The sequence below is a fragment of the Crocodylus siamensis genome, chromosome 9 (genome assembly GCF_052110815.1).
Source record: "Crocodylus siamensis isolate JL-2025a chromosome 9, ASM5211081v1, whole genome shotgun sequence".
Taxonomy (NCBI): Eukaryota; Metazoa; Chordata; order Crocodylia; family Crocodylidae; genus Crocodylus; species Crocodylus siamensis.
The window spans coordinates 53,315,201-53,328,292 of NC_143403.1; the positions used below are offsets into that span (position 1 = coordinate 53,315,201).

Below are 13,092 nucleotides of genomic sequence, written 5' to 3' on the forward strand. Positions count from 1 at the left end.
CTGCTATTAGAGATTCCTCTCCCAATGGCTGACTGTCAGCTCTGCCAGACAGCATGTCTAAGGCCTGATGGCTGCTTCTATTTTTTTTTTTCTCCATGGACCACACAATTCCAGTGGAGGCAACTAAACTGGCTCCAACCCTTGTTTCCAACAGCTTTTAAAGCCCTCCAGGATTCTTATCCATAGAAGCGGCTGGTAACAAGAAAAGCTAGTGCCACGTGACCAGCCAGCTCCAAGGCAACTTGTACTCCATGCATCACCAGTGGACAGCAGTCGAGGAACTGCTGTGTTAGGGAGACATTGTTCTCCTAGCCCAGCATGGGGGCAGCAGCATCCTTGGGACTGTGACTGTTGGAAATACCCAGACTGAGGTGGGATGGGCGGAATGGTTTTCCTGTTAATTCTGCCCTAATTCCCTCTTGTATCACTGCAACGCTAATGTGCAGCATTGCTAGCAGGCTCATGTGAGGCTCTGATTACAGCACCAGGGACAGTAAGAAACAAACTTATGGATTTCCAGGGAGAGGAGCAGGAGTCTTACTCTGCTGACTTCCAGAAGTGACCAGGGTGGGAAAGGCGACGGTTCCGCTTTGGCAGTTTCTCCAGCATCTCCATGAGCTTGGTGAAGGTGGGTCTCTCCTCCTGTTCATACGCCCAACAGAAGAGAAGGATATCCTGCAGCATGTACAGGAAAAGCAATGAAACAACAGAAACAGCCCTCTCCCTCACTTGACTGGCTCTGTCCCTATGCAGACAGAGACCAGCCTGAACCAAATCCCAGGCTCCACCTGCATACTTCGGAGATCAAGAGACACTCACGAGCTGCTTAACTGACAGACTTTAGCTGCTAGTGCAAACTCAGTAGCTCAAACCCCATCTCTAACAACACAGTCTTACAGAAGTGGGGTGTGGGCAGTAGTAGCGATCTTCCAAGGAGGTATGCTCTTCCAGGCCCTACAGAAACTAGGTAAATGCAGGGAACCTGAGCAGTTGTGTTGCAGCTGGGAGAGGAAAGAATGTATATCATCTTCCTGAGTCCTGAGGCTCTCCCCATTACTACCCCTTAGCTTTAATTGCTTCCTCTTACTGGCCAAGGAGAACTGGACAGGGCATCAAAAATATGTCAGGGTCATCTAGAGCTGGCCAGAACTCTAGCCCTACCCCTCCTAGGTAGGGCTGCTGGGCCTCACTGCACCAACCGTCTATTCTGCCAGAGACAGCAGGATGTGAACATCAGCCCCTGGCACAGCAAAGCACTGGGCATTTCCTGTGGCCACCCCTACTATTGTGATTTTTGGAGGATCAACAAATACTTTCTCACTGTGTCACAGTTGAAGCAAATTCACCCCCTCCCCCCTGCATCAATAGGCCTAAAACTCTCTGGCATCACGTACCGATATTTCTTTGCCCATGCCGATCTGGCTGAGGTTGGGCTTCATCCCTCTGCCCACTTGCCATATTATTGCCTCTGCTGGTTGCGTCTTGAAAGGCCACTCCCGTGCATGCAGCTCATACCAGATAGTGCTGTTGGGAGACAGTAGCACTGGGACTCAGAACATAATGCCATGGATGCACTGTGAGGTCAGCCTGAACAGGGGACCTGTGTCCACGTGATCTCCCTGCACATCCACCCTGAGAAGATAGGCCCTGCAAGGCACTTTCCTTGTTCAATGGTCATGGTACACAAGGAGGCACTTTTCCGAGAATGTATGTTACCCTCCACAATCTCCTCCTCTCCCTCTTATGCAGATATTGCCCTGTATCTAGGGATTTCAAAGCATTTTACAACAATAGATATTATCCCCATTTCACAGATCAGGAAGCTGAGACACCAGGGTCAGTGACCTGACCAAGATCATACAAGTTACTGGCAGACTCCAAATGAAAACTCAGGTTGCCTGACAGCTAGCCCCACATTCCCATTTGCGAGGTATTTTAATCACAGTCTGCTCTTGTCCTGGCTTTGTTATTTGGCCTTCCCCTTCCAGCATATAATGGCTAGAACCTCAGCTGGTGTAAAATTGGCATAGCTTCCCATTTACACCAGCTGAGAATCTGGCTGCCTAAGAGCAGAATAGACCTCTCTGATGGGAGGCACAAATATACTGAATAGCAAGCCTGCCGTATCAAGTGGGGGACTCCTGCAGTGCTGCAATAGTGGTTCAACCTGCCGCATGTGGAGAAGCTTAATAGATAATGCAGGGGGTAAATATGCCTTACAGCTGCTGGCTATCTTTTACATTCATGCCACCTGCTCCAGCTGGATGGGGAAGACAGCTCTGCAGAAACAGGAGGGACAAGGATTTGCTTTAACTTCTTTATTTTGCCCCCAGAGAGAATACAACAGACCAGTGGAAGAAATCTGGAGAGAGCTTGTATCAGGGGTACAACTGGGACCCAGGTGGTCAGGGTTGACCATAGAGCAAGGGTGGTCAAAATATGGCTGCCGCCAAGCACTTTCATCCAGCCCGTGTCACCCACCAGGAATTGTACCTCATCCAGCCTTTCCATCCATGAGTGGGAGTGAGGTGCCTACGTATACACACCCCCACCAACGTACCCTATTGCACCTTGCTCCCACCCTCACGTGCGGAAGGGCCTGGGCCAGCCTGACGCAGCTTCTGGGTGGGGCTGTTCGGCTTCCTTGGCGTCCGGCTCGCTCCAGGCACCAAGTAGGGAAGTGCTGGGGGCAAGGAGCTGAAGCTGGGCAGAAGTGCGGAGCATGGGTCTAGGGCTGGTGACAGCACAGACTGCGCACCAGGAGGTGGGCTGCATGGAGCTTCGGTGGGCAGGGTGTGTGTGTGGGGGGTGAGGACCCAACCATATTCCCCCTAAGGTGCGCAACCTCTGCCAGCGACAGCAGCAGCAACAGCAAGCAAGGGCACTCAGGGTGCTCATGCCTGGTGCAAGTGCTGCTGCCTGGCGGCGCACAGTTCCAGCCAGCATTGCACATTGCAGTGAGAAGCACAGCCTGGCTGAGCTGTCTCTATCGCACAGCACTCTGCGCCCTGCACATGCAGCTCTTGGCACTCATGTCACTGGAGAGAAGCTCCATACGCTGGAGCCAGTTGCCTTCACTGCTTCCTGCTGCACAGCTCCTGGGACTCCACCAGAAGTGGAGGGGAGCCCCAGCCACTGCTTCCCCACAGAGTCCTGGGACCCGCGTGGCAGGGGATGGGAAAGACAGCTAGATCTGAAGCGTGGAGCTTCCCCTCAGTGGTACACGAATGCTGGAAGCTGTATGTGCGCTGCACAGAGTGACACATGATAGAGGCGGCCTGGCCAGATTACGCTCCTTGCTGCGATGTGCAGTGCTGGCTGGAGCCGTGTGCCACGGGGCAGCAGCACCTGTGCTGGGCACGAGTGCCTCGAGCACCCCCACTTGCTGCTGCTGTTGCCACCACCACTGACACCGACAGAGGCTGTGCACCGTAGGAGGCATTATGGAGAGGAGGTCCTCCCTCCCCCCACATCCCACAAATGCCATACACCCACACCCTGCCCCCACAATTCCCCCCAAATTTACACCCCCCAACATACCCTATTGCCCCCCCACATACAGCCACAACCCCTCAAACCCCCACACCTCCCATACACAAGCACACCCCCTCCCATACCCCACCATACACATGCACACACCCCACCACACACACACACACTAAACAAAACTAAGACTTTATTTTTGAGTTATTGTATACAAACACAAATCATGACAAAAATATTTTTTGTAATAAAGTTAAAATACGTTATAGTCGGTGTTTGACTTTTAGTGTACAATCTGTTGTGTTTTTTCCTGGTTCCAAGATAGCAACCCCCCCCCCTCCCAAAAGGAGAATTTCCGGGGGCAAGGGGAGGGATTTCTGGTGGCAAAGGTCAGGGATTAGGGGCAGGGTTTCTGGTCCCCAGATGGCAAGCAAGGGATGGGGCAACTATCAAGGGGAAGGCCTACCCACGTGGCCTTTGAAAGCTCACTTTAAGAGGCCTTCCAGCCGAAATAATTGCCCACCCCTGCTATAGAGGGTCACAACCCTGGGGATCAGAGGGATAGTTAGCCATGTTAGTCTGAAGTCAGGCAGAAGGTAAGGCAGGGTAGCGCCTTAGAGGCCAACTGTTTCAAAAGAGGCATGAGGGAATCAGTAATAGACAAGGTCAAGGAAGCAAGGGTCCACACTAAAGTCAGGGAATCAGGAGGTTGAAGTCTGTATAGGACCAGGACCTAGACAGTCACCCTGAGTAGAACCACAAGCCCAGGGGACTCAGCAATAGGAGGCAGGGATGCACATGAACCTTTACTCAGAGGATCAAAGTAGGCAGCTACATGGGGCTGGGACATGGGAGATCACCAAGCTAAGCCGGGAGCCTGCTGTCAGAGGACAGGGGTCTGAATTATAGTTTGGAGCACATGGGGTTAGGATCTGGCAAGGCGGTCTGGAAGCACAAAGGGTCAGAAACCATGAACAAGGATGAAGCCAAGAAGCAGGACTCAAGGAACAGGGAGCCAGAACCAGGGAAGCAGGACCTAGGGTACTAGGAATGTAGAGGCAGGACCCAGGAATCAAGGGTGAGAATCACAAAACTAAGACCAAGGAGTTGGACGCGGCTGGCTAGCCAAAGTCGCGTCTGTTCTGCTGAGTTCTGAATGAACCGCTGCTTCTAAGCAGGCAGCCGCTCCCATACAGACAATGGCCAGCTGGGTTTAGTTAAGTTACTGGCAGTCAGACCCTCTTGGTAACCAGAGCCAATTGGGGGCAACTTCACCTGCTTGCTGCCCTGACTCCTAACAGTTTGAACTGTGATGCAAGCCCCATCACCCTATCCCTTATTCCTTACTGCAAGGCATGCAAGAATCCCATCCTAGTCTTTTATTAGTTTTTTTTCCTTTGTCATTGTCCCCTCACCTGTCTGTCAACCTGGTTGCCCTGGGTTATGGCTACTATGTGACCTCAAGCAGGTGCAGGGGAAGTGAACCTAGTCTCTATTGTTTTAAGCACTGACCTCATGGCATGGGGGCAGGTGCTTGAGCCATGTCACACCCTTAGGTGACCGTGATACTTTTTAAATTGGTTGGTTGGCATCGAACAACACCTACTTTTGACTGGTTCTTGAAGGTAAGGTCAGAAAAGTTATTTAAGGGTCCCCCCATCCTGGGGGAGAGAGGAGAGACACACAATACACTGCCTGCTTCCAGAGGAAGCTCAATCAGCTTCTGGGTGATACTTATGAGTAACTTACCTGAAACCTATCTAGAAATATAGCTTACTGTAATGTAGAGGCATTGCAAAAGGCTACTAAACAGTACTGTTTACTCTGGGTTATTCTTTGACACTTCTCTACCTGTAGCCTTCCCCAAGCCTACCCTCTTTAACCAATAATGCTGTCTGCTATAACAAGCTCGGTGGTACTTGCTCTTGCTGGGAGAGGAATTGAGCAAGCCTTTTTTGCTCCCTTTGCTTGGCTGTCTAAGAGAGGCTACTTTCTATGCTTCAGGCTAATAAAAGCACTCTACAATCCCAAGGTCTACAGGGCCTGTGTATCCCAGGTGGCACAGGGCCCAGATAAAGGCCTGAGTCTGGGTGGTGGTAGCGGTACCCCAGGCTCGCAGGTGTGCTTCAAGAAGGGGATTGACCAGAAGTTGCTGTCCCTGGGAAGGCATCTGAAGCCTGGTTTTTGGTGGGGTGCAGTGGGACAGGTGTCTTAGCACAGGAGCACCCCCTACTGGCCTGCCACGGGAAGGATCAGCCACCACCAAGGCGAGAGGGGGCAGGGAAGAATCCACATCCCATTTACTTCTTTAGCTCAGGTCCCATGTACGCTGCAGTGAGCTGAATCCAGCCCCTGCATCACTCTGGAACAACCCACTGGGCTTCCCGAAGTAACCAAGGAACTCTGCACTGCAAATAATTCGCATACCAGGGCCAGGCAGCTCATGTTACTGTACAGTCCTCACTGTTTGGGGGTGCTGCTGCTGCTGTCTGTTTTGACAGGACATAACTGCGTTATCAGGAAACAGGGATATTCTGGCAACTGGGTCATCTTGGACAGAGTCCAGATGGTGGGAAAGAAACACTTGCTGGATCCTCCTGCTGAACAGATCAGGACTTCATAACATTTCAGAGTAAGCAGCCTACTGAAATGATGTTTGGTTTAGGAAGCCCACACCTCCTGGATTTATGTTGAGCTCAACTACAAGGTCTGCAGGCATTTTATTTAGATAGCATTTTCAACTCTGGCTCAGTTTGACAGAAGACTAAGGAGATTTTAAGCCACCTTTGTTTTTCCCTCTCCCACAGGCAACAAACTGATTCAGTCACCAGCAAAGCTTAGAGCAGCTCCAAGGCTGAGCCAAAGTTCACCTGCCGCTTAGGAGTAAAAGATGCTGTTATATCTGTGCACTTGGCCACGCGCCTGATACACCTCCTCTAGACCTGGTAGAAGCAGCCAATGTCTTCTCCTCACCCCCATAACTGCAGACAATTCAACCACTTCCCTCATACTTTCAAGAGACATCAATCTTCTGCTTCAAAAATGCCCTGAGACAGACAGCCGTGTCCATGGCTATTGTTCTGCTTCACATTTATAATATTCACCAAGACGTGACTTGAGGGGGAGAAGAAAAAATATTGTCCATGACAGCAACAATCACTGCACAATGCAAAATACGTTCAGGGAGGGGGGAGGGAGAAATACAGCCTTATGCTCTAAATCTCTCAGGTATTAAATGAAAAACAGAAATCTATCAAGAAAAAGGGAGTGCTTCTTGACAGGGTAATGAGAAGTATCAGCCAGTGTGAAAGGAAGATCTAGGCCTTTGAAAATGCGGCCCGTCGTCCCAGAGTGAGTTCCTCTCCAGCGGACAACTCTACCAGCTAAACTGCAGGTAGAGACTTGGAAAACTGTAACTAAAGAGTTGAATTACAAAGTTGTAAAGTATCTGTGAGCCACACGCACAGACTAGGTTTCTTACTCCTCCACCAATACTGCTGTCTTCTGCTCCCTGAAGAAGATGGTGGCAGGGAGGAGCGGGGAGAGACAGCACAGATGCTAGCCTTCCTCTTTCTGCAGCAGCTGCCTGAGCTTCTCGCTGCTGAACCTGGCCAGAGACAACCTCTATCATCACTTCCAAGAAGAAGGCAATAGCAGCCAGATTCCACCTCAGCTGCCCTTGTTCCCTGCCACCCTTTCATCGGACTTCATCCTCTAGAAGGTGGAGAAGTAACCTTTCCATATTTATAAGTGAACTCTTGGGATTATTCTGAAGGTTTCACAGGGTCAGTCTTCAGGCTCTGAACGTTCCTGTTTTGAAATCATGTGTCTTAGGAAGGACTATTTCACTAAGACTGACTGGCTTTGTGGACTATATACAAAGTGGGTTTTTGGAGGAAGAGCCACTAGTTTCTGCAGCCACTGACCCTTTGCCTTTTATCTCTACTTACTAAAGCATTTGGAATGGACTGAGAATGGACGCCCAGCAGCACCAGTGACAGAGTTTCTAGTGAAACTTATTTACATATACTTGGTTCAATACACCCAGTCTAAAAGTAAACTTTATTTCTAAGTAGGTCTATCTATATGTTTCTAGCATGCCAGTCATCAACCTAGTACCAGGGCCAAAGCCCCCACTCATGGTAAGTGATTTGGATCAGAACATTTGGCCCCAAGATATACCCAATATAACCACTGTGGTTAAGTCCTTCCCTAGCCTCCTGAGCTAGTTACATTAAGATGTAAAGCAGACCTCTCTCTTACAACAGTGATGGTTGCTATCAACACTTTGGAGGAGATCTGTTGACGGATTTACTAGGGGTTTGACATTAAAAGCCTTCCATGCCACCTACTCACACCCAGGGGTGGGTTAATTAGGGGCCCCCTGGGGCACCAGCGGCAGCATGGCCCAGGCAGGCATCCAGGGCAGGCAACAAGCGCCTCCTCGCCTCTGGCCAGGCCAGGGCCAGGGGCAGGCAAGGGGCTCCCTGCAGCTTCCCAAGATCATCTGCTGCCAACCAGCCCGCTGTCTGTGGGTGGCCGCCAGCACGGTGCCACTGCAACAGGAGGCAAAAGGACAACCATACCCTGCCAAGGCTGGAAGAGGGTGGACAGACAGCTGGAGGTAGTGCAGAGCCTGTGCTCCGTTTCTCCACCCCCAAGGCTGCCCCAGCTCTGGCTCATCCCACAGCACTGGGGGACCACAGCCGCAGCTGTATAACACCCTCCAGCCAGGCTGGGCCAGGGCTGAGCCGCCTTCACCTCAGCAGTGCTCGTGTCCCCTGGCTCGCCCCACACCTGCCGCGGAGACAGGGTGTGCCCAGCCGCAGCCCCCTGGCAGGCACAGAGGGAACTTGCCCTTACCTGGTGGGGCTCCCCAGTTTTCTGTTTGCCCAGGGCCCCAATACATCTTAATCCACCACTGCTCTCATCAGTGAGAGTCACATGAGCAGAAAGCCTAAAGGGCAGGACTTCAGATTTGGAGCAACTAAAGGCTTGGCTTAAAGGATCCCATAAGATATGACTAACACAAATGCTGATCATTATGGCTGCCCCAAAACTCGACAAAAAACAGCACTTTAAACTGGGTGCATTCCCGCGCCAAGCCCAGCACCCACACAGAAGAGGCATTATGTTAACTGGACCCAGTTCGCCTAACATCTGTATGGATTGGGTGATTTAGTGGAGCTATTTTGGCGCTTTTATCTAATAGCTGATTGAATCAGCTATTAGATAAAAGAACCATAAAGCCTTGCTGAAGTGCCTGATCTATACAGACACAGTGGAGCCGGGTCGAAGCAACCATGCTGCTTCTTCCAGTAAAACAGTTTGTTTTTGGGTTTTTTAACGTCTATAAGCAGCTTATGTAAGATGCTTTGACTAAACAGCACAATATAGCAAAGGCTTGATTTTTTAAACACTGTCCTCCCTCATTTTTTGATGCCTCTGTTTTCAGGCACTAAGCCTGACATGCTTGGTTTTTAGGGTGTTGAGGACCCACAGTTCTGATTGAAACCAGCAGGAAGACCAAATGCTGCACGGCTGCTGACAATTTGGCCCAGGTGTATCATGCTGGACACCTAAAAATCAACATGCCCCAAATTAGGGAGTTGAACTTACATTCCTACTTTTGCTCTGCAAGGCCTGGAAAGTCAGCATGCTGAACTAAGATCGGTCTGGTGTTGTCATATGTGGGTTGTTTCTGGGCTTTCTGCGCACAACATGGATTGCAAACGCAAACAAGTTCCCCTCTCTGAGCTCAGGTACTGGTCACATGGGGGAAGATAGTGTCTAACACAGGGGAAGGCAATTATTTCGGGCGGAGGGCCACTTACTGAGTTTTGGCAAGCCATCAAGGGCGGCATGACAGGGCAGATAAATACTAATTTTCTAAATTTTTTAGGGGCCCCGCGAGCCAGACAGAATGGCCTGGTGGGCTGCGTTTTGCCCACCGCTTGTCAAACAGGCAGCTGCACTCCCTGCAGCTTCGCTGAGAGTCAATGCTGATGGTCAGGGATTCATGTGTTATGACTCCAGTGATGCAAAGTAGTTATCAGACCCCATGCTCACAGCTCCCCACCTTCCTGAACAGGCAGACCATGCACCTTCCAGGGAGAATTTTCAGGGGGACTTTTCTGCTAACTCAGTTTCCCGAGTTTTCTTTTCACCTCCTGGATATACCTTCCAGTTGCCTCTGTTATTTTGATGGCTACAGCCAAATTTTAATTAATTTTTTTGTAGCTCAATTATTCCTTTCACTATATAAGGCTGAACATATACGATAAGATAATTACTAACAAGGAGCTGATGGCAACCCTTTGGTTTTTGACTTTGCTAAGTTGATTGATTTCATTCCTTATTTTTCCTTCTCTTTAATTAAGAACTTCTGCTAACCAAGGTCTTAATTACATTTTTATTCAGCTTCCTTCTCCAGAAAACTTTTTCTACACCATGTTCTTTTCCAAGTGATTAAGGTCTAGATCCTGAGCTACACTGCAAAGAACTTATGTCACTGGGCAGCCCTTAGGTCAAGCTTATGTGGCCCCAAAGAAGCGCACTATAGAGAAATGGTACAGCACTGACATAACAGCACCTGTACTACCCCATTCCCAATAGCCTAGGGAAAGGGGGCCATGATTGTGCTTTCCACAAATCCTGGTAGTCTCCTACTGCATCTCAGTCAATTCTTTGCAGACCAACAAAAACTTCTAATGAACTAGAAACTGAGCAAAACCCAAAGCTTCTCCTGTTCAGCTCCATTGAAAACAATAAAACGATAACAGTTGACCCCATCTGAAGATCTGTATTTTGATGTTCACCAAATGGAGGACTGGTGCTACCCTCCATTATGGTGGGCAGAAGGGAGCAGAAAGGGGAGAGAAAGTTATAAGGTTGGGAGCAATTGCCTTCACGAGGCCTAAGAAAACATTTGCTTGCTGCCACTTTTTGTCCTTACAAAAGATTTGATCCCAAAACCCACGGGGGAAAGAATGTGTAAGCCAGATATTAGCTGCAGTTAATCAGGAAATGTTGACCAAAGTCAATATACACCAAGCTGAAGATCCAGCCTGGCATGTCCAAGCTTCCCAGAGGATATTACAAGTCAGAAAGAACCAAACTTGAAAACTTTCTAATGAAACTGGCTGTCACTTTAAGCAAGCTTCCCCAATAAAAATGTTAAGCCCTAGCAAATGGCTTTTGCTTAGCTTGATAAGATCCTTCATTAATATATTTTTTGGTGTTAAATTATACTAAAATCAGCCTGGTTTAATTACTGTATTTTTTGATGGAAATATCTCATCAGATAACGGCTTTGCAGAAACTAATCACCACACACTGCAGTCCTTAAAATGTCCATCAATACAGCATGCAAGAAAATTAATCCAACGGATAAAACCTATAGCCCTCTGTCTGCCTCAAGAAAGATTTTATCATAGGAATGATTGGGCCCCTGTCATTAAGGATGTTTCCTTTTAGATAAATAGCATGAATGATTAACTGGTTCACTAAGCACACATACTGGAGGAAATCCATCATTTATTGTGTTCTCAGATACTCAAGCATTCCCTTCTCCTACGACTCCCAGTTCTACAGCAAACTTCTACTCATTTTAAATCATTCTAAACAATTTAGCACTGCAGACAACATCTTGGAGTACTTCAAGACGTAGACTTCTTCTGGGCTCTCATGTCCTGCTCAATACACACAGACAACCTAGCTTCTGAAGTATTTAAGGGAGCCCAAACCAAAATCCAGAGCTAGTATATCTAGTTTCTCAGAATTGGTGTCAGTCTGTACCAGAAAATCCAGAGCTTGGGTTCTGAATTAGAATTTGCCCAAGGAAGGAGGACACTGTTCAGACTAGACGTTTCAATTTCGTGCCTTAGAGACAAGGGTCAACCTTGGAACTCAAGTCCAGTTGATAAAACAGTATGGAGCACCTCTAATTTACGAGACTGGTTTGGCTTTCCTTTCAGCATTTCAGCTAGCGCGGGGGCGTTCTCATCTCTCGCACCACACCGTGGCAAGGGAGGGAAAAGCCTTCTGATTGACTGATGCCCGGGATTCTGGGTGAATGGCACTGCGATCCAAAGGGAACAGCAGAGGCAACAGTCCTCTGTGCCTCTTCCAACCCGGAGGTGATAGCAAGGGTTGTCCATGCAGTCAGCAGACAGACTCATTGACCCAATCCAGCTGTTCTGCCAGCGTTTCCCCAAGATCTAGATCCACGCTCTCAGGCAGAGAGCTGCCAAGGTGTGGGTTCTCTGGCCCACAGGAATCTGCAAGCTTTGCTGCACTGCAGGATCATTTCATAGACAAGTAGGTGCCCCCCACAGTGAGGAATTCCCGGCAGCCCAGCACACTTGTTTCACTCAGTTCCACATAATTAATGTCAGTGTGGGAGGCCAGCTGAGTTATTTAACTCCTGCTGCCATAAAATAAATTCCTTTGGCTCTATTTCCCTTTCCTCTCGTCACCCTAGACAGTCACAGCCACGCCAGAGCACAGCAGAGTCTGGCTACCCTGCTGACTTTTCCACAGGCAGAAATGCCACCCCCAGCCCACCACACGCAACCGGACTTACCCAAGTGCAAAAACATCTGAGTGCTTGGAGAAGGGCAGCTTGTCCTCTTCCGTATCAGGCGAGAGCTGGCGGATGATTTCTGGGGCCAGGTGGCACAGCCAGCCATTCTGGATCCGCAGTTTATTCTCCCTCCTGAGAAGACAAAGAATTAAGGGCAAACGTGTTACTGAGATGCCATTTCAACTTTGCTTCCAATGACCATATATCACTGGCTTAAGGTCACAAGGCCTTCATCTCTTCAGGGCAGAGTCCTAAACCTTGGGGTCTATGCTGTGGTTATTTCAGGGCAGAATTTAAACAGGATTTTAATCCTATTTAAATAAATAACAGGTGGAGACAAAATTATTGGCTTCCCTTTTGTCCCTATTAGTTAGCACAAAGCTCTAGACGTGAGGCACACGTCAAACTGTTCATGGCCCCAAGGTGGAAGTGACGGGGAGATACAGTTCAATCAGGACAGAAGTTAATCAGGAAAGCGGTGTGAACAAAACCTGCATGGTGGCTGCCCCTTTTTCTCCCAGTGCTACCTGACCTTTACTTTAACCAACATGCTGAAATTTTACATGAGAGGGATGGCTAAAACTTTATCTAGTGACAATCTGTATTGGGAATTGCCACATGGTTCTGCACCTTGGGCATTAACAGCAATAGGATCAGGCCCTGCAACAGAAGGAAGAAAAGGGGCAAAGAGGATAAAAGGCTAGATGCTCATCCGTTGTGCTGGTGCAATTCTAGAGTCACTCCATCAACTTCAGTAAATGGCCTGAAAATTTGCACCGATGTCATAGAAGACTCTGCCCAGCACAAGCTGGATCCATGAGAGAAAAAAAAAAAGATACCCTGGGCAACTCTTCTGCCAATGCTGATAGATATATAGTAGTCAGAGACAAAAGAAAGAACAGTTCAAACAAACAGTTTTCCCCTCCCCATGTATTCAAAGAGCTTTGTACACAGGGACACAAGAAACACAAGCAAAATGCAGAAAAGACTTGTCTGTGCCTCCTCTATGAAGAAATAAGGCACTG

General features: G+C 48.9%; 1 protein-coding gene across 1 annotated transcript in view; it reads right to left on the reverse strand.

Moving 5' to 3' along the window:
• Window positions 1-537: 537 nt before the first annotated feature.
• The window catches only part of KSR2 (kinase suppressor of ras 2), a 291,041-nt gene continuing 278,486 nt past the window's right edge, over window positions 538-13,092 (reverse strand). Inside the window, exons 18-20 of the mRNA XM_090063955.1 lie at window positions 12,068-12,199; window positions 1,395-1,524; window positions 538-675 (exon numbers count right to left, since the gene is read on the reverse strand). Of these exons, the coding sequence (XP_089920081.1) occupies window positions 538-675; window positions 1,395-1,524; window positions 12,068-12,199 (400 nt within the window). The remainder of the gene's footprint in view (window positions 676-1,394; window positions 1,525-12,067; window positions 12,200-13,092) is intronic.